Source organism: Lutra lutra, chromosome 10, assembly GCF_902655055.1.
Source record: "Lutra lutra chromosome 10, mLutLut1.2, whole genome shotgun sequence".
Taxonomy (NCBI): domain Eukaryota; kingdom Metazoa; phylum Chordata; class Mammalia; order Carnivora; family Mustelidae; genus Lutra; species Lutra lutra.
In genome coordinates this window covers 10732337-10757466 of record NC_062287.1, presented here as the reverse complement: position 1 = coordinate 10757466, position 25130 = coordinate 10732337, and the positions used below count along the sequence as shown (strand labels likewise).

The window sequence follows — 25130 nt, the reverse complement described above, 5'->3', positions numbered from 1 at the left end:
TGAGGGGCTGGATGACCTCTCAGGTCCCCTCCAGCCGGCTTCCAGGCCTGCGAGCTTACTGGGAGAGGCTCCTCTGCCTTCCCAGGCAGCCCCTCCCTCCACCCATTCTCCCTTCCTCCCCTTCGCGGGCAAGGTGCTCAGATCCCCTTTATAAACTTCTTGCTCTTCGGAAGGCAGAGGCGGGATGCCTCATTAACTTCCCTAGCTAATTTTACAATTTAACCAAATACCACATTCCTGCCTTGACGCAGCCAGCCTCTGCCTGCGACCAGCTTTTATGGCTGTGCGATGGAGGAAGGAGGTGATCCAGGCCGGAGACGGGGCCGAGGCTCGAAAACTAAAGTGGGAGATGAAGAACAGGAGGGTCGCGCGTGTGTGCGTGCGTGCGTGCGTGCGTGCGTGCGTGCGTGCGTGTGTGTGTGTGTGTGGCTAGTCTGCATATGCTCCAGAGCAGAATTCTAGGCTGTTCGGGGCTGAGAAGTGAGGGAAGAAAGCCACACGAAGCCCTTAGTGTCAGAAAGACGGAGTCCTCTGGTGACAGTGATGCGGCCTACCTCCCCACCTCCACCCCCTGGGGCCAGGGGCAGGATCTGGGAGCGTGTTTGCATGCCATCCTCTGAGGGGCATGACTGAGGGCTGACGAGCAGCAGGCCAGAGGTTCGGCAGGCCCACCCAGACGACATGTTCAGCTTGGCCAGGCCTCAGTATCCCCACCAAAGGGCGCTGAGAGGCCCCCTCCCGGCCCACTGAGCCCAGGACTTGTGGATGGCAGGTTCAGGCTCCTGAGGGAAGTTCTGGCTGAAGGGCAGGTGTGCTGGGAGGGCAGCACGTGTAAGAAAGTCCTACCATAAAGAATCCTCTGCAGGGGGTGGGGGGGTGCCAGGGTGGCACTGTCGGTTAAGCGTCCGACTCTTGATTTTAAGCTCAGGTCATGACCAGACACAGAGGCTGCTTAGGATTCTCTCTCTCCCTTTGCCCCTCCCTACCCTCCTCAACCCCATGCACGCATGCTCTCACTTAAAAAAAAAAAAAAAATCCTCTGGGATAAGAAAGACCCCATCCACACACCCAGGAGCTGCACCGGTCCCACTTTCTCAGGCCCACACCCCACCCACCCACAGCACACAAACCCTGAGAGGGAGGGAGGGAGGGAAGGAGGGAGGGAGAGAAGGTACAACTGGGGCCTTCTTGCTTGTGGTCAGGTCTTGCTCTCAACACGTAGGTCACTGATAAAGACACTGGCCATGACTCTCCCTGCTCCCTGGCCAGCTCTCCCTGGACTGCCAGAACCTACGTCTGTCCCTCATCTTCTTTGAGCACCTGACTCCGGAGCCCCAAAACCTCAGTCAATGCAAAATTGACCCAGCGGGGCTCTCCCAGATGTACGGGGCTGTTCCCATCAGGCCCCAACAGAGGGACCATGAGATCTGGGCCAGTCAGCCCCTGAGGGACCGCAGCCTCCCGAAAGAGCTGGTCTCCGGGCCTCTGTCTGTCCCTCGGCTCGTGTTAATGAAGGCAGTGGAGGAAGACTCCAGCAAATCGAAAGTTTCAGGGCGTTTTCTCCTTACCTGGAGTACCTTGTTATTGAAAATGACTGTGGCCTTGCATAAAATTACTCCGACAAAATGCTCATTGCAGCTGCCGATGAGCTCCTGTTGCTCAATTAGCTCATAATAGTGCGCAAGAGAGCTGCTGGGGCTTAATCCGACTGCCCCAGAAGACTTCTTATCCCAACTACCTAATGGAAAGTTTAGAACTTACTTTTTTTTCTTTTCCCTTTCCCTGGCAAGTGAAAGAATCCCAATCAAAATGGGACAAATGCGGCACCTGGGTGGCTCAGTGGGTTGAGCCTCTGCCTTCAATCAGGTCGTGATCTCAGGGTGCTGGAATGGAGCCCCACATTGGGCTCTCTGCTCAGCGGGGAGTCTGCTTCCCTCTCTCTCTCCGCCTGCCTTTCTGCCTACTTGTGATCTCTGTCTGTCAAATAAATTAAAAAATAAAATCTTTTAAAAAAAAATGGGACAGTTGGGGGAAGGAGAAGGAGGGAACATGTTAACTGGGGGGGGCAGTCTAGAAGAGACCTCTTTGTCGATTGAATCCTAAAGAGGGTCCAAGTAAAGGAGAATGTCAGAACAGAGCATCCACCTCTCTCTCTCCCATTGGCTTCCCACCTATGGGGACAGCTCCTGTCCCTTTCAAGAAAAGCACACGGTAGGCCAGGATGCTGGGCCTCCGTGTTCCTTCACATCCCTCCAGGGCAGCCAAGCCCCTGGCCTCATCCCTACCAAAACACAGCCCTTGAGTCTATGTGTCCTCAACCTGGGCTTCCAGAAGCCCTGGGCACCCCCAGCCGATGTGGGGGGGGGCCCTCTACTCTTATGTAAGAAATACAGAATACTCTGGATCTGTGTCCAATCTGACCCTTACTTGTGCATTTGTGTGTGTTCTGTGCAGGCCTCAGCACAGCAGGCCCACCCGACATGCTAGCTTCTCTTTTTTTTTTTTTTCTTAAATATTTTTCATTTATTTGACAGAGAGAGATCACAAGTGGGCGGAGAGGCAGGCAGAGAGAGAGAGGAGGAAGCAGGCTCCCTGCAGAGCAGAGAGCCCGATGTGGGACTCAATCCCAGGACCCTGAGATCATGACCTGAGCCGAAGGCAGAGGCTTAACCACTGAGCCACCCAGGCGCCCCTCTTTTTTTTTTTTTTTTTAAGATTTTATTTACTCATTTGACAGAGATTACAAGTAGGCAAAGAGGCAGGCAGAGAGAGAGGGGGAAGCAGGCTCCCCGAGAAGTGGAGAGCCCGATGCGGGGCTCGATCCCAGGACTCTGGGATCATGACCCGAGCCGAAGGCATAGGCTTTAACACAGGCGCCCCTAGCTTCTCATTTTTTTTAAAAAATATTTTATTTATTTATTTGACAGAGAGAGATCACAAGTAGGCAGAGAAGCAGAGAGAGAGAGAGAGAGGAGAAAGCAGGCTCCCCGCCAAGCAGAGAGCCCGATGTGGGACCCTATCCCAGGACCCCGAGATCATGACCCGAGCCGAAGGCAGAGGCTTATTAACTCACCGAGCCACCCAGGCGCCCCTTAGCTTCTCATTTTTAATGCATTTTAAGGATGCTACAGTCGTAGCATCCTTTGAACTCTGCGGATTCTCAAATATAAGAAAGAGGCTGTAGACCTCCTCAGCCATCCCCCTCAACTGCTGTGGAGAGAGGAGGAGGAAGAGGGGGAGGGACAGGAGGAAGAGGGGAAGGGACAGGAAGAAGAAGAAAAGGAGGAGAAGGGAGAGGTATCTGCCTGAGTTGGTTCTAATTCACAGAAGCTCCGGCTTCATCTTGTCCACAAAAGCAAGCCCCTCACCTACCACAAAGCGCCATCTGGACATTCCAGCAGGAAATCAAAATCCCCTCTCTCCCGAAGCCATTCCTCATCACCCTGGTCCTGGGGAGTCCCTTCCTCCCCTCCACTGTGGCACTTACTTTCCCCCTTGTGGGGACAGTGAGCACACCCAGCCCTGCTGACGGCTCGCATCGTTTTCTCACCCAGACCCGTAGCCCCCTGCGGGAAGAGACCCTGGCGGCAGCCCCTCTGTTCTGTGGTGGTTTGCCAGTCACTGGCCCTCAGTGGGTAATCGCTAAGAGATGAATCCATTCATGACTTCCCCCCAAAAGAAAGCCACATGTAGTGACCCAGAACACTTAGAGGGTTTCCTCTAACTGCCCAGCCTTCGGCATCTGGTTCCCATTTCGTTGATGTTTCCGTCCCCAGAGAAGGCTCCAGCATCCACAGTGTGGCCTGGGGAAGATAAGGTTGTTGAAGAACAGAGAGAACGAGCTTCATGTCAAGTGGTTCAGTCTCCCTGGACAGAATCCAAAAGGTCAGAGAGGCTACCACCTCCCTGACTCCAGGACCCTGAGCATCTGAGAAGCTAGTGACAACCCAAGGCGTCAGAGCCCCCACCTTTCTGGGATGCAGCAGCAGCCGGCTGACCCTTTCACTGCTGACTTAGCATCCCAGAAGGCCTCCCCCCCCAGAACCACAGCACCCAGCTGGGTCGCCGTGCAGGAGGAACCCCAGGCAGCTCTCAGGTCCTGTTCCCTCTTCTCTGCGTGGGATGGTGCTGGGAAAGTGACACGACCAAGTTCTCGCCTGGTTGGGAGGTCCATACACTCACTCCCGGGGGCCTCTAGCGATGCTCCCAAAACGACCCAATCTCAGCCCCGTAAGGCAATGGGAAAGAATAATGGTCACAGTGGCAGTTCAGCTCACCATGTGACTCCGGCAGAGCAGAGAGAGGCTCATAAACCACCCACCTGCTCTGAAGGCCCAGGTACAAGGCCCTGAGCAGAAGCCCCAGCCGCAGGATCCCCCTAAGGGCAGGGCCTCACTGAGACTCCCAGGCTCTGAGACACTGCTTATCCCACAAATAGAAAAGCGAGCACTGGAACAGGTACAGCAGTGTGGTGTGCTAGAAAAGCAAGGAGAGGGGGGCAGACAGCTCTGGCTCCAAATCCAGCTCTGCCACTGGCTCCAAATCCAGCTCTGCCACTTCCTAGCCATCTGACCTTAAAGCTAGCAAGTGACTTCAACTCTTGAAGCCTTCCTGTCCGCCCCTGCAAAATGGAATCAGCCTCTTGATACTCCAGAGTCAATATAGGATATCTGAGCTTGGACACACAGAGCGCCAAGCACTGCGCCTGAAACACAGCAAGCCTTCGGGAAAGTGCCTTTCTCTCCTTCCCTTGTCCCTACCATCCATCCTGAGCCATTCACTTATGCAACAAGTCTTTCCTGAGAGCCTGCGAGGTGTCTGACCATGGAGAGGCAACAGAGCCTGAGGCCAATAAGGCTTGCCTCCATTCTGGTCTGGTCATCCAGACTGCTGCGTCCCAGGCCTGGAAGGAAGAAGGAGGGAGTTTCGGAGCAATTTCCTCCCAGACGGCCATCCACGCCCTCACCCACTCCCCCCACTCTCCTTAGTTTATTCCAAAAATGAGTTACAACGACCGCGCAGCTTGCTCTGCTAGGTAGGAAGGGGGATGTGGAAATAAATCACAGGTTCTGAAGAAGCTCAGAGTCTAGCAGGCAAAAAAGGACAAGCAAATAAATAGCTATGACACAAAGAAGGTGACAGGTGCCATAAGAGGGGGTAGATAAATGGCTCCGAGCAATCAGATGGGGGGTGGCCTCTTGTCCTACCCAGACAGACACATCCTATGGCTGCACTGACTGACTTTGAAAAGACAAGAGAAAAAGGAGCACTGGCCGGCTGGCACCATTCCTAGCACGGGAAGCAGGCAGGAACTATTTAAAAGGACTAGAGGCAGGTTAGAGCCTCTTCTGGCAATTTCCAAAACTTGAACTTCCTCGAGCTGGCTGGGTAGCTGGACCGAACTACCCTGTCCAAGTCCTACAGATCTTAAAATAATAATAATAATAATAATAATAATAACTTAGCTGTTGCCAGGATGATAAAAGAACCTTGCCATTCAAAGGAAGTGTCCGCATGGGGTGGAAGGTGAGGCTGGAGGGGGAGAGGAGGAGGGGACAGGGGCAAAAAGGGGAACGCCCCCCAAATATGGATCAGGACGACCGGCGAAGAAATTTATGCATTGTAGCTGCTTTACTACCTAATTAATTCAGTAATTTCAAAAACAATTTTATTTATGTTCCATTTACCACATCAAAAGTAAAAAAAAAAAAAAATCCTACTGATGCTAAAATAATACCTCAAGGCATCTATTTTTAATCAGTTAAAAAAAGGGAGGGTTTAAAAAAAAAAAAACAGCCCTGGTTTCTATACAATCTCTCCCGGGCAGACCACCAGCCCTCAGAGAGGGAGAAAGAGAGAGAGAGAACACAGCCAAGCCCTCTCTGAGAGCCTTCCTGGCTGCTCAAAACCGAGCTTGTCAAAAAAAACAAATCCATAATGGCCCGAGGCTCCTCTCCAATCTATTTTCTGCTCAGCTGGTTTTAAATGAAGTTATTATGAGTCATTAAAACACCCGCAAGCCAGTGGAAGTCAGCCAATTACAATTTTAAATTTAGCCCGTTCTCTGCCCCATTCTCTTGTTTTCTTCCTCTGCCCACAGAATGCTGCTGCTGGTACTTCTTCCCTCCCTCCCTTTACCCAAAGTGGAAGAGACAGTTATGAAAATGCAGAGTAGTGCACGGCAGGCAGAATCATTCACATGAAACTCAAATTATTAAATTACAAAAATGCAAAACGGCAGCCCCCTCCAAAGTCGACCCATGTCCCTCACTGGCCCCCTGGATTCTTCAGGAACTCCAGACCCGGATCTAGAGGGCACAGGGCTCTTTTTTGAAAAATGAAAATGTTCTTCAGTGGGGTCCTGTTGAGAAACACGCCCATCTGTCACACGGCGTCGACGTGCTCAGGGCTGAACCCACGAGAGGGATACACGCCACCAACATTCAAGAATTCATAACAAACAATGAAGTTCAAATTCGGAGGTAACGCAGGTTTTGCAATCAAGCATGAATGTCGGTAGAAGTCACTAGATATGATGAGCTCATTTAGTTTTTAAATCTGCAAGGTAATGGTCTGTGCAGGGCCATTACAGCAGAGGAACAATTTTGAGTATTTCATGTAAACGCTTCTTCTCAATCTCTCTTTTCTCCCAAACACATGCACGCACACGCACACATGCTCACACACTCACATACATAAATCCCCCTCATTTCTGGGAACCTGACTGCAGCTTCTCTGCACCCTCCAAGGAATCAATGGTGTCCTTCCCAAAGAACTGTCCCATCCTACTTTCTCCATGGACCCTAAGGAACTGAAGAGTCTGGAAGCTCCAAGGAAGAGACTCCCAGACCTTTATGTCTACTTCCCATCAGCCCAGGGTTCCTCCCGAGACACACAGGCACGCACGTACACACACACACGCGCGCACACACAGACACACACACACACACACACACACACATGCGTGTGCCCCCATGTGCTCCAAAAGAGAACCAGTGCTCTGCCCTAGGCTGACACCCTTCGATTGCCCAGGGAGGCAGGAGAACCAAAGTCACAGACCCGAGCAGGTGGGGCCTCTAGGAAAAGGGTAGCTGTCCTGTCATTTCATGGCCAGTCCCTAAAGGCCGGTGTGCAGGCCAGGATGCTACCGTGTGCCTTGATCTCCCCAGTGGCACTGCGTGCGTGGGACTTTCTATCTGGCCCCACCTGCCAGCCTCATTGAGAAGAGAACAGGAAATCCGCAGAACGTGAAGTCCGGGCCCCCTGGGACCAGAGGCCGTTTACCCAAGGCAGGAGGATCTGTCCTGACCCCTGTGGGAATGCAAATGTGAGGCCTGTGACCACAGCTGCCACTTTGGGGGGGGTGTCCCCAGGATGGAGCTGATGTCACCCTCCTTGGCCTTGGCTTTGACTCTCCCTACTCTGCTGCTCCCACTATGGGGCCTTCCACCAAGCAGCTCCTCGTGGCCGCTCTAAGCAGCCCGTCCTCCCTGAAGGAGCGCCCGCTTCAGCAGCACGTTTGTACCCCAGGCCCTCCCTGGCACCGCCAGACTGTTCCCCGGGGCGGGTCCTCGCACCTCCAGTCCCTTATCCTCTCCTGACAGACAGTTCCCCAAATTGTGTAAGCCCCAGGCCCCACCAAACCGAGAGCTGCCCCAGAAACACCAGCACGTCGGCAATACTCACCGAATTCTCACCGAGAGCCCTCTGAGGGCGATGCCAGGTCACTGGTGTGTGAGGGTGCCCAGGGGGTGCTGACCTCAGGGGCCTGGGACAGACCACCGTCAGCACGGCGCCAGCAGCAATGTCCAATATGGACCTTGCAAAACCAAGCCCCGCTCTCCCAGTGGCCCCTGCCCTGCTCGACTCGAGAAAACATCCAGGGACCCAGGGGGAGCAGAAGCGAAGCCAGGAAGCCCCATGCTGCTCCCTGAGAGGCCAGGGCAGAGCACACAAGGTTCCAGGTTCTGGGAGGACTCGCTTAGGTGTCCTCCCCAGGGCCCTGCCTGCTGGCATATTTTGTTCCCCAGCCCAACCCCACCCAACTGCCAAGCTACGATGCTTTGAGGAGTGAGAGCGGGAGAGACAGACCAACGACGATGCATGGAGACAAAGACAGATGAAGACCTGAGAAGGAACACAGGAAACACAGAGGAGCATCAGGACAGGGCTGGGGCCAAGACAGATGTGAGGAGAGGGACAAAGAAACGGCGTGAGAGGAGACTGGGGGACAAGTAGAGAAGAGAGGCACGCCGAAACGCAGCCTCCTGCCACCACAGACAGCCCAGAAGAGGGCGCTGAAAGGACCGCGGGGGAGCAGTGCCGCTGGAATGGCCGGACCCCACCAAGTAGCCCCCCCGCCCAGAGACTGGAGGGCCAGGGGTGAGGGCCACAGCGGAGAGCATGGACTGAATGCCCGCGAAGCCCGGCGGGGGGCACATCTGGGAAGCAAAAGGTGTGGACCTTGGGATGGACCCCACACCAACATCCTCCCCCACCTACAACCCCAGCATCTAATCACCCTCAGACCAAAGCAAGGGCCAGTGAAACAGCTCAGAGCTTAGGTAGGACAGAAGGAGCAGGGGAGAGAACAGGAGAGAGGAGGAGAACAAACAGGAGACAGACAAGGAGCCCCCCATCCAACTCTGTAGGGCCATTCCCTTCCCCCAGGGGACCATCACCGCCCAGACTGGCTGCCAACATCACAGGGTGGTGGGAGAGGGCGTGTGGCCGAGAAACCACCCTATTCTGGGGGCCATAAACATCAGAGACAGAGAAACACACACACACACACACACACACACACAGAGAGAGAGAGAGACAGAGAGAGACAGAGAGAGAGGTTATTACATAATTTCCACTTTCTTTCCTCCACCCTTAAAGTAATGTTCTATCTGACAGGCTCCTCTCTGAGGGGGGAAAAATGACAAATCCAATCCAAAATTCAACAGCCTGTGTTCTGTTCGGAGAGCACACAGTGTACTGTACAGCCCATAAAACTCCAAACAGCCTCCAGACACTGCTGCAATCGTCCTCCATCAAAACACTTTGTCTTGCATACAAAAATAAGATACAGCGCTGAACGGAATACAAAATCAGCCCATTACAGTACAGGGAGGCTGCTACTTAGCAACCAGGGGGCTCTAAAGCCTCGTGCTCTACAGGAAGCAAAATCTGTCGAGCCTGTTGGGCAAATGATAAACATTAGCGGTATTAAAAAACACAAAAGCCATGTAAATGGATAGACATAATGTGGAAGCGAATTTATAGAATAAATTGGGACGGGGGACTTGGGTGCAGGGGGAAAGGCTGGGATTCAGAAGGGTAGAGGCAACGAGCTTCCCCAACCCCTGCTAAGGCACCATATGGAGAGAGAGACATGTGGATTTGGTGGGGAGGGATATGCGAACCCCTTTTCACACAGGGGCTGTAGGTGCGGGGCGGGAGGCAGGGGAGGGGGGGAGACGTGGTAGAACACTGTTTAATACAATGACCTGCAATGAACTCTGCCAGCTTCCTCTGTGAGGCTGGCCCGACTGGCTGTCTTCAGGGCTGGGAAGCCGGGCCACGCGCACCCAGCAGCACCGAGGTGGGCAAATGTGGGGCTTTATTACCTGCCTTGACGGGGGAGGCACCACACCCAGGGCTATCACAGGACCTGTTACTTGATGTAAACACAACCCTCGGCCAAAAATAAATAAATAATTAAAAGTTTAAAACAACCACCACCACCACCACCCAGACAGCGAAACCAAAAGCACCCCATCTGGGCTGGAAAAATCAGTATATTTCATCAGGTAAAGGGGAAAAATACTCTGGCTGTGAATCAGCAGCAGGGTTTCGGATCCCAGCCAAAACAGGAGCTAAAAAGCAAAACCATATTCTTCTGGTCTCCATTTAGGCTCCTGAGGCAGAAAGCGAAAAGGGGCGGGAGTGAGGGGGGTGGTGAGGAAGGGGGCAGAGGGGGGAAGAAATGTATTTTTCATCAGCCAGTGTATAATTTATAAACAGCATTAAACAGTTTTTGTTTTCTTTTTCCTCTCTCCCGTGGATGGGCTTGGACAGCAGTCAAGCCTGCATTAATTTCTGCTTTGGGTACAGTGTGTTCTTGGAGGCACATCTGCAGGCGATCATAAACTCTCTGGAATGCTGGCAGAACATCCAGGCCTGCCGGCAGGCCAGTGACGACACCACTCTGGGAAAAAGTTCGGGAAGCGGGCCAAATCCAGGGCAGGGAGGGGGAGGGACAGAGCGAGAGCACAGTGTTCAAGAGCGAGCGGGGGAAAGTGGCTGCTTTTCCCCTCTTCCCCTCTGTCTGCACCCCAACCTCCACGCAGACCGTGGGCCCCCGAGCCCCTCCCAGCGGACCCTCCCTGTGCTCTGAACCCACCCCCCGACAGTGCCTGCCTCTGCAAGGCATGTTGAGGGAGATAAGGGGCCTCGGGAAGTTTCTTCTGGATCGTCTGGTTTAGCCCGATGGCGTGGCGCGAACTTGAAGAACGGACCGGGATATTCGCTGAGAGCAGGCAGAGAGGAGATGAAGCTGCCTGGACCCCCCCATCTTAGGCTCAGAGGTGCCAGAAGCAAGTGGCGGATCCTGAGAGGCCACCTTTAAACCCAAGATGCCTCTCCCGTCAGCTTGAGGACCACGCCTCACCGCCACAGGGAACTGACCAGCTACCATGCTTCCCTGTCTTTGGGAAGAAAGACCCTGAACCCCAAAGCTAAGTGTTCCAAAAAAGAAGAAAAAGGAACAAGTACAATCCGTAGATCTTCGATGTCTCATAATTTCTTCCCCTTCCACTGGATCAGGACAGGAGAAAGCTCAAGAGAACCAATCTGGTTTCTGGCCCCAACCCTGCCAGGCCTTTTCCTGCCAGATGGATGACCCAAGCCCCCGATGATAGGCCCTGGCCAACTTGTGCTGTTGCTGGAATCAGAAAATCCATCAGCCAAACACCATATTTCTTCCCAGTGGCTCTGATAGGGGGAAGAGACTGGTGTCAGGGGAGCTTTCTCAAGAGCCATGGCTCACAAACACCGGAGAAAGGCAGGAGGGTTGAGTACAGGGGACTGACCGCTGGCAGGACTGGACTCCCAAAGGAAGGCCACCCTTAATCGGGGCTAGAGGCGTGGGCCTATCTGCCCTCCAACCATGCCCCAAGATGGTCAGGCACAAGATTCTCCAAGAGGGTCTGAGAAATCCTATGCTCCAGGTTAGTGTACATCAAAAAACCCATAGTCCTTTCTTTCCAGGGGGAAAAAAAAAAAAAACAACCAAGTGTCACTCCGTCATTCAATCCTTCAGTGGTTCTCCAGTGTTACAGGTAAATGCAGAATATTTTGGTATTCAAGGCCTCCACAATCCTGCCTCATCCCGCCATTTCCAAAGCCTGCCCTCTAGAAGGGACGCCCTCCCCCTGTGAGTTCCTCCTAGAATTCTCTGCCGGTGCTTTGTGCACACAAATGTCTTTGACCATGACCTTACAATCAAGTATCTCTCCTACCGGATGGTCATAAGTTCCTTGAGGGTAGGAATGCTGTAAGCTCTCTCCAGTGCTAAGTACACAGAACCTGAGGTCCACTCAGCACTTGGTAAATGTCCACTGGATGCAAAAATGAATAGACTCCCAGAAAAGGGGCAGGCCACAGAAACACGGGAACCTCTAAATAGCATGCGGTCAAGTCAAAAACAGGCGCAAGCCGTTCTGGGTTTGCTCGCTTCTAATCCAGCAGCACTGGCGCCAAACTGTGGGAGATCCTACCTAATGGGAAACCTTACACCAGCAAATCCCAGAACCAACCGAGTCACCACCTGGGTCTGTGGTCTCTGCACAGACATCCCAGGGCAAGGAATCACCACTCAAGGGAGAACTGGGAGTGGCAAGGACCCAGCAGGTCGTAGATGCTCTGGGACCAATCTCCACAAGGCACGGGGCTGCACAGGGTGGGGAGTGAGAGGTCAGGGTGATCTCAGGACGTGGAGTGGCTTGGATTCCTGCCCCGCTCACTGCCATAGTCCTGCACCTCATGTCCTTGTTCTAGAAGGAGCAGCTCTGCAAAAGCATGCCAGGTGGTCACTCTCCTGACCTGACCTTCCTTTCCCAAACCCACCTCCGAGAAGGCAGGGTGTCCCCGGATCAATCTCATTAGTTAATGAGTTAGGTTATTGTTTGTTAATTTAAACGTATTGTTATTATCAGGTATATCTCATAAACACTTGATTAGTTAACGCATTCAAATCGAAATAAAAACTTCAATTAAACTGAACATTCACTACTACCATTTAGGGTCTTAAAAAAGAAAAAAAGAGAGAGAGAGAGGAAGAGAGAGAGGGAGAGAGAGAGGGAGAGAGAGAAAGAATTGTATCCAAGAAGGGCCTCCTACAGGGCAAACCTCTAATTAAACAAATTGTCAATTTCAACACAATGAAAACTGATTTAGGAGTGTAAATTTAGTATTCTAGTCACCGAAAATAAAACCTCACATCGTCAGCCTCGTACAGGCTGATTTCCTCGGATAGGGACGCAGAGGACAGGAAGACAACGTGAGAAAGGGGCCAAGCCCAGAAGGAAGAACGAGCAAGCGCATTTCATCCTTTCCTAAATAACATCTCCGCAAAGTCAGTGTGGCCTGTTCTCAGCAGCGAGAAGCTCTCGTCTTGCCTCCTCCTTCACCCCACCCCTACCAGATTAGGAAAAAAAAAAAAAAAAAAAATTAATCGTGTATGATGACAAACTTGGCTCAGCACTCACTGTACACACTGTACCCACAAGGCTGGCTCCCCGCCAGGCCTGGCCCTAAGCCAGAACTACAATAACAAACACAGGCCATGCTAGCCAAGAGGGGGTTGGGGGCAGCCAGCTCGCGAGCAAGGAAGTGTGAGAGGAGCACCGTTCAGCTCCGCCTAGCAGAAGAAAACAGCAGGAATGTACCTGCCCAGGGCAGCAACAACATTTAGGGGAAGCCAGGAGCACCGTGACCCGCACCCAGATCCCAGGCTCACGCCTCCAGGGCCTGCCCCTTTAAAAAAAAAAAAAAAAAAAAGTCTCCACAGTTCTGGGGCTAAATGGCCTGCTGTTTTAGGCTCTATAGGGCCGCTCCAACCCTTGACGAGTCTGCAAAGTGGGTCGTCAGCACTGCACACCCTCAGGAGCCCCTCTTGCTGGAGGTTCCTAGGAGGGAGCCTTCAAAACCCAGCAGCAAGAAAATCTCCTGTCATCTAACCGAGGTCGCCTCTAAAACATCCCAGGGTTCTGTTATCATGCAACTGGCAGAGGAATCAGAATGTGCAGAATCCTGCTTCTGCCACTGGCCCCCAAGAGAAGGCCTGGCACGCCCAGCCCAGCCCTCCAACACCGACCCCCCGAGATCCCCCTCCCCCGGGTAGGCCGTCCCAGCTTCTCAGGGGGTGCAAACAGCTCAGGAAGCGGTCTAGCCTCTCTAAGCCCTTGTTGCTATTTTCTTTTCAAGACATCCCAGCACAGGGTGAGAGGTATGCAGGACGGCAGAAAGCAGCCACAGAGAATAGAAGTATCAGAGTCTCAGAAGGCTGCGAGCCATCTGCAAAGGCGAATTCAAGCATGATTATGACCCTCACACCTCCCCCGTCACCAAATCTCTTTATCAAGGGTGTTGGCAAGTGCACCGCAGAGAGCCAAGTCACCCGGCACGATCAGATATCAGTGCCGAGTAAGAGAGGTACGGAGAGGAGAGCCTGGGGAGACAGGACCCAGCTCTCAAAGCTGCTGGGGGCATTGGGCTGAGACCATAGGACCACGCAGTGGTATCTCAGCCAGGATGGGAGTGCAGGTCCTCAGGTGGCCACTGGCCGTAGAGGGGTGGTGCAAAGCCACTCATCTTGCCTGAACTGGGGGCTCTGGGCCCCCCTGCACGTGGGTAAGCAGTGCCTCCCCTCTGCCCCTTCCACTGGCATCACCAGCATGGCCGGGACTGGCTCACTCACACTCAACCAATACTGGCGGTGGGGGGAGAGGGGCTCCTGGCTGCCCCCCAGGGAACCTCTGGGAGACAGTCCACACCATTCGTATTGCAGGAGGGACCCAGCAGGAGACTAGAGCTCCCCGACATGCTCCCCCAACTGCTCTCATTCATCTGACCAGTTACCTAGCAACTCCAGCAATGGGCCAGGCAATGTGCCGCTCATAACGGGGACAGACCCTGTCCCCACTTGCTTACAGTCTATCAGAGGAGCTAGGGAGAGGGAAATTCTATTTCCAGAGAGCTGATCGGGCATTAGGCCCAGGGCTAAGGGTCCAATGTGAGCCTCACAACGTCTCTGAGAGAGTTAAGAGCTCCCATCTTACAGATGAGGATACAAAAAAGCTTTCATTTCTCGCCCAAGAGCACATGGTGAAGGAGGTAGGTTTCCCAATTTCTATCCCTGACTCCAAGCAGGGGAGATAAGGCAAGTCCATAAATAACCAGAACACAAGGAGGAGAGACTGTGCTCACAGAGCTTCAGATAAAGACATACAGACACCCAGAAGAAGGCATGACGGCTCCGGGCTGAGGGTGGAGGAGGGCATTGCGTAAGGGACCTCAGACGATCTGGCAAGACTAGGAAGGGTTATTCCAAGCAGAGGGAATGGGGCGAACAAAGCCACAGAGCTGGGAAAGCAAAAGCTGTGTCCGTCTACACAGAGCGCAAAGCAACAAGTAGCCGAGTCTGGCTAGAGCACTGGATTCAAGGAACGAGGAAGGAGAAAGGGTGCTCCCCGGGCCAAGTTCCGGAGTGGGCAAGGGAGCTTTAACCACAGGCTGAAAAGTGCATTACCCGCATGGAAGTGTCCAGCACCACACACAGACCACACAGGGGCCCGCAGCAGGGAGCACATAAACCAAGACCCGCTCTCTGCGCTTGGGGGCCGGCCAAGCCGGCTGGCAGGCGGCTCTGAAACCCCACACCGAACCCCAAACGACCTACAAAACTGAAGGGAAACAAAAAAATACAAGGTGCGTTCTATAAAAATGGAACAAAGGGAGTCCCTGAGTACCAGGCAGATGCTGTACACAGGAGGTCTGGACTCAGGACTGCAGACCAACGTGGGGGAGGTGGGCAGGAAGAGGAAGGTGCGGGGGAACAAGGTGTGGGTGGGTGACCTTTCAGGGAGGAGGAGCGGAACACAAAGATGTAGGGACAGACTGCACGTGCTGAGACCAGCCGCCACCTCACGGGGCACAGTGCCCGGATCTGGAGGGAGAAGGATGGAAAGCAAGTAGGGGTTAGAGGACTTTAGGAGGCACCACGAATGCCAGGGAGAGAGCAGCCCATGCCGTGCAGAGCCACATAGGCTTTGCAGCAAGACCGTGGCAGCCTGAAGCACACAAAACACCAAAGAGCATTTGCATGACTGTCTGGGCAACGCGAGAACAGACGGCAAACCACCAGCCAGGTAGAAGCTTCTGGAGTAAAGGGATGGGAACAGGCCTCAGGGTCAGACTTTTGGGAACTGGGGAAAAGGAAGGTGAAGCAGAGGCAGTCAGCATTTACTGACCACCACCTGTATGCCAGGGTATATATGCAGATGCCTGTGACACACATTCCGTCACCGGATTCTTTAGAAAATGGATACAAGCTAGCTAGGCAAGACCTGTACCTCACCAAGGCAGAAAACGGACTTTGGGGGACAGATCCACCCGAGGTCACATGGCATATATTACAGACGAGGTCTGAACACTGGCCTAGCCCCAAAGCCCATGCACGTTCCACAGATGCTGGAAGGTGAGGCGTGGGAGGCCACGTGGAACCAGGACAGCAGAGGTCCACATGTGACCATAAGGAGATGACCCTCACCTCTCCCCCAGAATGTGACTCCAAGGGAGAAAGGCAAGGGAGTCAGAAGGAAGACAGTGCTGGCCCCGTAGGGAAGTCTGGAGGCCTCTACAGCTGACCCCAGGCGATCCCCGGCCTCAGAGCAGCACCATGAGACCTGGTGTACAGCCTTCCCTCCACCAAGATCACGCGGGCAGCTGGATGTCAGGTGTGTCCACTTCCCCTTTGCCCAAATACAGGTGAATCTCCCCGCAGCCACACAGCCGACCCCCCCCCAGAAATGGATAAAACTAACTTGCCAAAGACAGCATGCCATAACTAGGTCTGTGTTCCAACTTTTCTCTATTCAGTCAAAGGCTCCCATATAACGTGACCCCAAGAGTCAGACTCAGGAGCCCGTGAGAACTCGGCACCACCACCGTCGTGCTGACCAAACCATCATCTGCTTTGGAAGGTCCACCGCACCTCGGATGCCCACAAAACCCTGGGAAACCCACGAGGACACGAGGAGGGGTCAGTGCAGATGGTCACGCCATCAGGATGGGCCCTCTGCTCCGTGAACCTTGGGGGACCATCCACAGGGTGCAGTGACGACGGTCCTGGCTGGCAGCAGGGACATCCGTGCTTTGAGTGGGGGCGAAGGCGGGCCAGACGCAGTTGCCTGCACCCGAATGGGCCGGTCAGGGCAGCATCGCCTACCTGAATGAGCCAGTAAGTGCATTCTCAGGCGCAAACTATCCAGGAACCGCTTTCCGCAGAGCTCACACCCGTACGTCTTCACGCCACTGTGCAGCTTCCTGTAGGGAAAGGAGAAGAGAGGTTGGGGCTGCTCCGGCTGGCTGGGAAGCAAGCCCACCCGCACCTGGGGGCTCGGCAGCCACCCCTCCGGCAGGTGAGCAGGAGGGAGGGAAAGCCAGGCACGGCTGCTGCTGATGGGCACTGATGGGGATGTCCCTACACGCACAGCCAGCCCCTCTTCCTCAGAGGCTGCCAAGAGTCTACTCCTGGGCCTGTCCGAGAGCTAAAGAACAGGACTCTCCCTGCTACGCTGTCCACGGGCACCGAGACCAAGGGAGGAAAGCCAGCTCCGGTTCCAGGCTGAGAAGGAGGCAGCACGGGAGGGTCACCGGTGACCTGGCACGGACCATCCGTGGAGGCCACCAGGCCTCGGCTTCCCCCGGTCCCATCAGGCCTCACGGTGCTGCAGCCGCTCACATGTCCAGCTCCCCAGCGACACTGCCAGAATCAGGAGGCCCGCGCCCGTCCCCCTTCTGTCTCATATCCCCGGCTCCCGTGGCAGGGACTGGCACATAGTAGGTTTTGAACCACTATAGAAAGGATGTGCCGGCGTTCTGGACACCTCCAGATGTTCTGAGAGCTGCGGGGAGTCTCCAACATGCACGCCCCTCCCCGGAGGCCCAGCCTCAGTCTTCCCTGTCCTTTTGGCTAGAGGCTGAACCCCGGCAGAAAGAGAGAGTGCAAGAAAAGCGGGAACATCATTCTACAAATGTCACGTGGGGCTTTCCGAGTACCGTCACACACCTTATGTCAGTTTACGACACTGGAATTCTGTGAATTGGGTTTGACCCATCAGATCACGCCAGGAAGAAAGCGGTCCAGCTCACTAGTGGCCACAAGCCCAGCCCATGGCGGTACCCTTCTCCCAACTCCGACCCGGCCCTTTCCCGCCCAGCGGTGGAGCCGGGTCGGGTCAGGGAAGCGGGCAGGCTAGTGGAGAGCTGGGCGCTGGGAAGAAGGCCTGTGCGCAGCAGGACGCCGAGGCTCGGAGCTGCTGGCTGCTGTGTGGGCCATCTGGCCCGGAACGCTGACTTTCCTCCCACCCACACTCCTGTTCTCAGGCCCTTACTTGCCACTGCCGGATCCAGGATCCACCTCCACCCCGTCTCTGTGCCTTGCCCTGAGGAACGGGGCAGGCCACGGCAGCCAGAGGCCCGAGCTGATGGAGGCAGGACAGGGAGGAGAGCCCATGAGGCTCTCTTAGAGCAACAACCTCTGGCAATCAGACGGTGATAGGTCGAGACCACAGTAGAAGGCTGCAGGACGGCTGGTAGGGACAATGACAAAACCCGGGGTGTGGAGAAGAGGCACTCTCTATGCAGGCCAGCAGCGCCCAGATCTGAGCCTCGGAGCCCAGGTCACCATGAAGACACCAAGTCCCCCATGGCCACCACCTTACAAATCCCGGAATGGGAACCCAGTGGTAAGTCAGAACCACGTGAGCCCCCAGGTGAGCCTCTCAAGTGCCACAGTCCGTGGGCCACCGTGGCCTGAGGGCCACATGCCGTGTCCACACGCCCCGTCCCTTTCACGGAACTCTTTCTCAATCACGCTGTTTTGTTTGCTCGCTTTCCCTTTACCTCCTTGCCAAAGGCAACAAGTAATTTCTCAATCTCACACACACACACACACACACACACACACACAAAGAGACACACACGCCTGCATCCCCGACACTGCAGTGCACCCCACCCCCATATTATCTCACTCCTGGCCACGGCTGATCCAACCCAGTTGAGAAATACTAACAGTACAGAACATTTTAACTGAACACCCTTAACTCCAAATAGATTTCACAATGCTGGACACAGGGACATGTCCTAAGACCATTCTGGGTAATCCATGCTTTGAGACATGCACCCAGGTAAGTGCGTTTGTACTTGTGCATGTCCACACAAGCAGACTGCCTTCCTGTCACTTACCCAGGCATGGCAGATGTCTGCTCTGTGGAACAGCAAAGGCTCACCTCCCAAATGGGGGAACCTCTTGTACACGATCATGGTCGGGCATGATGGATGGCCGTGGATGGGTTTCTACCTCATTCAAGTTCATCTTTTCTTCCCCAGTGATTTCTCAGCTTCCAGGCGAGCCCCTGTCTCAGGGGGCAGCTGACAGGAGGACTAATACCCATTCAGATCTGTTTCCCCCCAAAGGACGCTGGAGGGACCCGCCTTCCAGTATCAGCAGCCCCCACCAGGATAAGTATCCTCAACCACACCCTTGGACTCTCCATCTCTTCTCCCTGATGGTTCCAGATCAAATCTCTCGATCCAGACCCCGATGAACACTTTCTGGATAGTCCCACTGCCTTCTCTCTGGATGTGAATGGATTTGCCTGGCAAATGGTAATAGTGGCTTTCCTGGCCCACTGGATCAGTGTGGTGTGAAAGGTGATACACCTTGACCCTTACTACAGGGGTAAATAGGGTACAGGGAAGAATGCCAGTCGAGCAGCCAGAAGACCCAGATCCTCAGCCTGACTTGTCATTAACTTGTCTTATGACCTTGGACAAATTATGCTGTAACAACCTTCCTGTGTTTTTTTCACATATAAAGTGATGTGGATGATTTCTAAGGTTCTGGTCCCTTATGGAACTTAAATTTCATCCCTTTCCCTAGATTCCAAGGAATTCCCCTATGGGGCATGATGATTTTATGAGCCATGTTCCACTGTGTGATGTTCTGTGATGCCGAGGCAGTCAGGCTAGGAGAGCCCAAGCAAAAATAAATACCCAATCGCAGAAACCTCCTCGTTCTAAGGCCTTCAAAGCCAGATGACCTGAGTTTCCTCCTTTATTCACTTTATTCACTTGTGGTCTATCTTTCAGTCAAAGACATTTCTGGAACCCATCAGTAGCCTTTCTTTGGAACCACTCAGCTGCCACACGTTTTCCAGGCTTCAGAGACACAGATGTCCTATCTTGTCTGATTGTTGGGGTAAGGACACTGCCTTGTACTTGACCCACTAACTCATTGCTCCACACAGGTTGCAGAGGGGAGCACGGCATCCCCGTGATCCATACACAGTATGAGGACAAAGGTCCTACCCCACTGGCAGAGAGAGGAGGGCAAGGCACACAAAGTTCAGGAGAGGAAAAGGGAGCACTTCACAAGTCTAGGAGTCGAGTAGAGCCCAGCACTGCTTTGCACCTGTCCTCTGTTCCCATTCAGAACACCAAGGGATGGATATGGAAAGGTGGACGCTTCCAACTCACAGGAAAAGAAGATGGCGGAGAAGAATCTGAGTGTGTTCAAGAGACTTGGCTGCCAGCAGACTCTCTGGCTCAGTTGGCAGAAGGACCAGGGAGGGCACCGAATCCCAGATGGCTTCCAAGCAGAAGCGCACATTTGTATGAACTCACGGTCTCTCTGTTCTATAGGCCACAGCCCTTCCCTGCCGCTCCCACAACGTTACACCACGGATTTTGATTAAAATGGAAATTCTGTCCACCTCCGTCTTCCTGGCCCCACATGCATAATTTCCCAGTCTGGTCTTGTCATTTTGAGAGGTCTAACTGCTCGTGGCCATCTGAGGTCACGAGCCCCCACAGCAGCACAGGAAAGGAGGGCAGCTGAGGACATCTTTGCACCTTTCTGCATACGCCCTTGGTTTTCACACTCCCTTCTCTGAGAAGCAGCAACATTGTTCAACAGCGTCTTGAAAGTAACCCAGTTCCATCATGGCCTAAGAACCCCCATTCTAGACTTCCTGGAGGAGCCATCAGGTTGTCGCCATGCACTCCTGGGGAAGGGGCTCAGGTTCTTGGCCACCACACACCCACCCCCCTCCACCCCCAGGAAGTGCTGCTATCCCAGCACAGGCTCCCCCATTGGCCCACCGGCTAAACCCACAATGAATGTCACAGATTTTCAATTAAGTCCAAAAAGACATAGAAAAAATTAACCTTTAGCAGGTTTCTAGCTATTTTCTCAAGGGAACTGAATCATTATGAGAAATTAGAACAAAGCAAATCTGAACCTTTTACAAGGAACTTGAGAGAAAGACTCATTCCTTCTCACTGGTTCTCAACCACACAACCCTTGCTAGTCAAACCGAGCTAGCAAGATACTCTAAGCCGTCTCCGTGTGCTGGAAGTCTGACAGTTCATAGATTCTGTCTGCTCTGGACTAGAAACTGTATCATGGCAGAAGTCATGCTCATTTCTCCTTTTCCTCGATTTAGGACCTCGATTTAGAAGGGATTGCTCGGGGCTGCTTAAGAAATTCCTCCAGCTAACATGGGGTCCTTCCTCTCATCTTTAACAGTATTTCAAGCCCAAGAGCTTCATGGGCACCTCCAACCCAGGGCTGGACTCTTGCCCTGTGGGTCCTGAAATCCTCATGAGGAAGGCCAATGCCTCTTTCGCAGCCACACAGCAGCTGAGGTTCAACCCAACACCTCATTCTCAAGATGGGCCGTCATGTCCCCAGCCCAACTCGCACACAACAGCAGAAGGAGTGGAGGCCAGGAGAGACCCAAGACATACTCCGTCCTCTTCACCCTCAACCTGCAGACATGGCCGGCCACAACAGGACTCCTTAAGAGCGCCTCCTGTAGCTACTCTCTTCAGGAAAAGCCCAGCCCCTCTCCATCCTGAAGAGGGCCAAGGGGAGAACGCTGGGAGAGTCTGTTCCAGGCCCCAGATCGCCAATGTTCCATTTCTTCCCAAGTTCTTTTTCCCAGAAACAAGAGCAATCAAAGCAGACCAGTGGGCAAGGAAGGCTTAGAGAGGGAATTCAGTTCCCAAAACCCCAGGGCTACACACTCTCTCTCTCTCTCTCTCTCTCCCTCCCTCCCTCCCTTTCCTTCTGGGGATCTGCAAGTGCCTGACCCACAAGTTTTGCTGAGCAGATCAGCACTGAGAACTAGGGTCTGTCGATGGGACAAGTGGGCAGGAGGGAACTACCCATCTTTGAAAAATAAAGAGGGGAGTCCATCCTATAAGGGTTTTTATAAGGTTAACTTTTCCTTGTCCTCAGCTTAACTGATCCCATGCCCAGAACCGACACTCGGCTCTGGCCAATGAGGCCCTCACAGTCCCTGCGACTTGCCCTCTCTTTGGTCTGAGCCGTCCCACGTGCAGAAGCTACCCTAACCCTGGGAGCTTCTGCTTTCTCATCCCACGACCATCAACTTGACCTACCCAGGGCTTCTAAGGGGTACTCAGAACAGGCAAGGATGAAACAGGACATTTTGAGGGTCAGATGTGAACCAAGGTCTGAATGACCCTCTTCTCTCAAAAGTCTGCTACCACCATGGAATCGATATTCTCCAAGATCCTCTTCTAACCATGGGAACCCAGCCACCATCTCACCTCCTCCTGCTCCTGCCTCTCTTGAGCAGGACCTGGCATGCTGCCATGTGTCCCCCGCGTGGTCATGGTTGGAGACACGTCCCTTCACAGAGCTCTACCAACCTGTTCAGTCTCAAAAACAACAAATGATTCCTAAGCCCCGTGGTCAGAGAACCTCACCCTGGCCTTGCTCACCTCTCCAAGAAGAGACAGGACCAAGAAAGGAAAGGGCTTAAATATTTCAGCAGTGGACTTACTCTTTTCTCCAAGACTCTTTAAGTTCAAAACGCACCTTCCATGTCCATTTACCATTTATTCAAATGGCAAGAGGAAGGCCAAATTAGCCACTGCATTCTGGGCTCCAATTTTAAGAAGGGATGAATAAAAAATTATCAGGCTCTCAGGGATTGATGCCCAAAAGCAACTTCCGGGGAGGTTTCAAGACTCAGTCTAATCTTCTGTACTTTCTACACGTGCCTTTCTACAAGGAAGGGATACTCTGAACAAAGCCTGTTCTATGAGAGACCTCCACCCTGAACCAGGACATCTGGGATACTCAGGGAATGTTCCCTATGCACTAAGGGTGACATTTTCTTGTCCTGAGGAATGCCTCTTAAATGCCACCAGCAGGGACAGATTCCAGTCCGAGTGGGTCCTTAGTCACACCTGACATCATTCTCCTTACGTACTATCTTGGAGTATCAAGGCCATGATTTAAGACCAAGCCATTTGTAAGTTCTTCCAAGCTAGAAGCTCCTTGAGGACCGGCAAGAGGTCTCTATTTCTGGCTCCAAACCCTCAGCACAGTGCAGACAACCAGAGCAGTCACATGAGAAGCTATCGCTCATGAAGCAGTCGCCAACCACCCCAAGACAGAGGACTACCTGACCACTGAAATCCAGGCCTGGGACCGCCCGGCGTTGGTGATGAGAAGCCAGGAACCCTCGGGGCGGAAAAGAAAGAACAGTTCTAATCTTGACTAGGGAGTGGGTCACTTTCATTTTCTCAAGGCATAAGGGAAATTATCCTTTTACCCACTCTTTTTTTTCCTTTGAATGCTGAGATTAGACAGTCATTGGACAAGCTGTGAATGCTTAGCTGGTATTACCACAAATTATCCTTGTAGCAATAGAGTTCATTGCTCCCTGACTAGTCAATATTAATAAACATTACCGAATGCTTTTACAACACAATTTATTTTTTAATATAGCTCTTTATGTATGCCATAAAGTAAATATACCAATAAAAGGCAAGGATTTCAAACAACAGATTAAAAAACAAAACCAAGAACTAACAGAGTGCTAGTTAACGCCTTCCATGCTGCACGATGGGGGAGACAGGACGCCCAGCGCGTGCCCCTCTCCTGAGAAGCCAGGCCCGCGGAGCTCTGGAGGACTGTGGCCGTTCAGTTGCTTTGGAGCCTTTCCAAGGGAAGGCATGTTTCCTCAAGAATGGAGACTCAAGGGGCGGTTGGGTGGCTCAGTGGGTTGAAGCCTCTGCCTTCGGCTCGGGTCATGGTCTCGGGGTCCTGGGATCAAGCCCTGCATCAGGCTCTCTGCTCATCAGGGAGCCTGCTTCCCCCCGCTCTCTCTCTGTCTCCTTCTCTGCCTACTTGTGATCTCTGTCAAATTAAAAAAAAAAAAAAAGAACGGAGAATCAAGGTGTAACACACGGGCTGAGATCCCGTTCTGGGGGCAGGACACCCAGGGTTCTCTCCAGCTCTACTGGTAACCATCCAGTGACCTTGGTCAAACCGCTCACCCTCTGGTGACTGCACTTTCCACCCTCCTCAGCAAGACAAGGGTTGAGCAGATGATTTCTCAGGTCCTTTCCAATCAGGTTTACGACCCTGCAAGGCTGTGGGGCTGACAGGGGCCTATCTATGCTCACCAGATTGTAAGCTCCTTCCTGAAAGATCCATCCCGGTTTCAACCCCTCAGGCTCCATGACCGAGCAGAGCCCAGAGCCCAGAGGGGCTCAGTTGCATTTTTGTTGAATGAATGAACAAACACGGGAGGGAATTCAAAAAGAAAAACGTGGAGGTTACAAAACACACACACACACACACACAAAAAACACTTCCACCCCACACACATACACACACAAACATCAGTCCAAGAACAGTGGTCCCTATTGTCCAAAAGAGAAGGCCTCCACGGGGCTGTTAGAAGAAGACTGTGCACCCTGCGTTGGCCTGGGAGAAAGGCCAACCTGGAGCTGACCCAGTGGAAGGAGCTGTCCCCAGCCTTGAAAATACGGGGACAATGGCACTCCCCACGGTTATAACCACAAGTACAGTGCCCCCTGATAAGGCTGCCCGGGTGAGTGTTAAAATACCGTGTCAGAAATGACAAAGGGGCACGCTAATCTCCCCATAGCAACTGCTCTGAGAAGGGTCTTCATGGCTGCTGAGCACCAGGAGACCCGGGCTTCAGGCTGTTATGTAACAGGGCCTTTGTTTTAAAATACTGAGCTCTCGTAAATCATTTATTTGAAATATCTCTATCAACAAATTTCACCAAGAACAAAAGTTTTTCATTTGTGTGCCAGGCTATAGGATGATCTTATCACACACAATCTCATACAGTCTCTTTCAACAAGGTCTTAGCGCGCTTATCTGCAAAGTTCCTGGTAGCCAAATATGATTGAAATGTTCTATTTATGCTCACTGGATTAAGGAGATGTTGCAAAACTGCACAAAAAACCTGGCAGGTGTAAGCAAGGTATTACAGCCCGGGCCGTTAAGATCTGAGGGAAAAGAATCAATACACACTTTTGTAGATTTCTTTCTTTCCTTTTTTTTTTTTTTTAAAAGAAACCAGGAAAGTTGTGCTTTTTGAAAAGGGAAGAGGAAAAATAGTAAAATGCCTTAAGATTTATAGCTTCTTAACACTTTTTCCAAACCCAAAATGGGGCACCATGATGCGTGCTTCCTGACGTCAGCCCAAGGAAAACAAAAATAAATCCAAAATATTCTCTCCAGATCCTAAAAGGCCCTATAAGGGAACTGAACTACGGTTATGGATGAGCACGGTTTTTTGCTTTTTCTCTCTCACACCCATAAGAGGATTTCATTTCAACGAGCACAAATAGCCAGTTTCTGGGAAAACTGTTTTCAAAAAGCTCCAGATTCCTCCTTTATCTTCCCATGTTGCCTGGGCATGAGGAGGCAGTCTTGTCGCCTGGTAATCTGGGCTCGTTTTTACATGAGCTTCTCGCTTCAGCCATAAAGCTGAAATGCC

General features: G+C 52.8%; 1 protein-coding gene and 1 long non-coding RNA gene across 3 annotated transcripts in view; one reads left to right on the top strand and one right to left on the bottom strand.

Moving 5' to 3' along the window:
- ZBTB16 (zinc finger and BTB domain containing 16) overlaps positions 1 to 25130 on the bottom strand; it is a 184684-nt gene that overhangs the window by 74200 nt on the left and 85354 nt on the right. For both annotated transcript variants that reach the window (XM_047691734.1, XM_047691735.1), the window contains exon 3: positions 16496 to 16593. In XM_047691734.1, the coding sequence (XP_047547690.1) occupies positions 16496 to 16593 (98 nt within the window). The remainder of the gene's footprint in view (positions 1 to 16495; positions 16594 to 25130) is intronic.
- Positions 12381 to 18924, top strand: LOC125078698 (uncharacterized). The gene is made up of 3 exons (XR_007120962.1): positions 12381 to 13899; positions 14057 to 14382; positions 18748 to 18924. It is a non-coding gene; the product is annotated as an uncharacterized LOC125078698 (long non-coding RNA).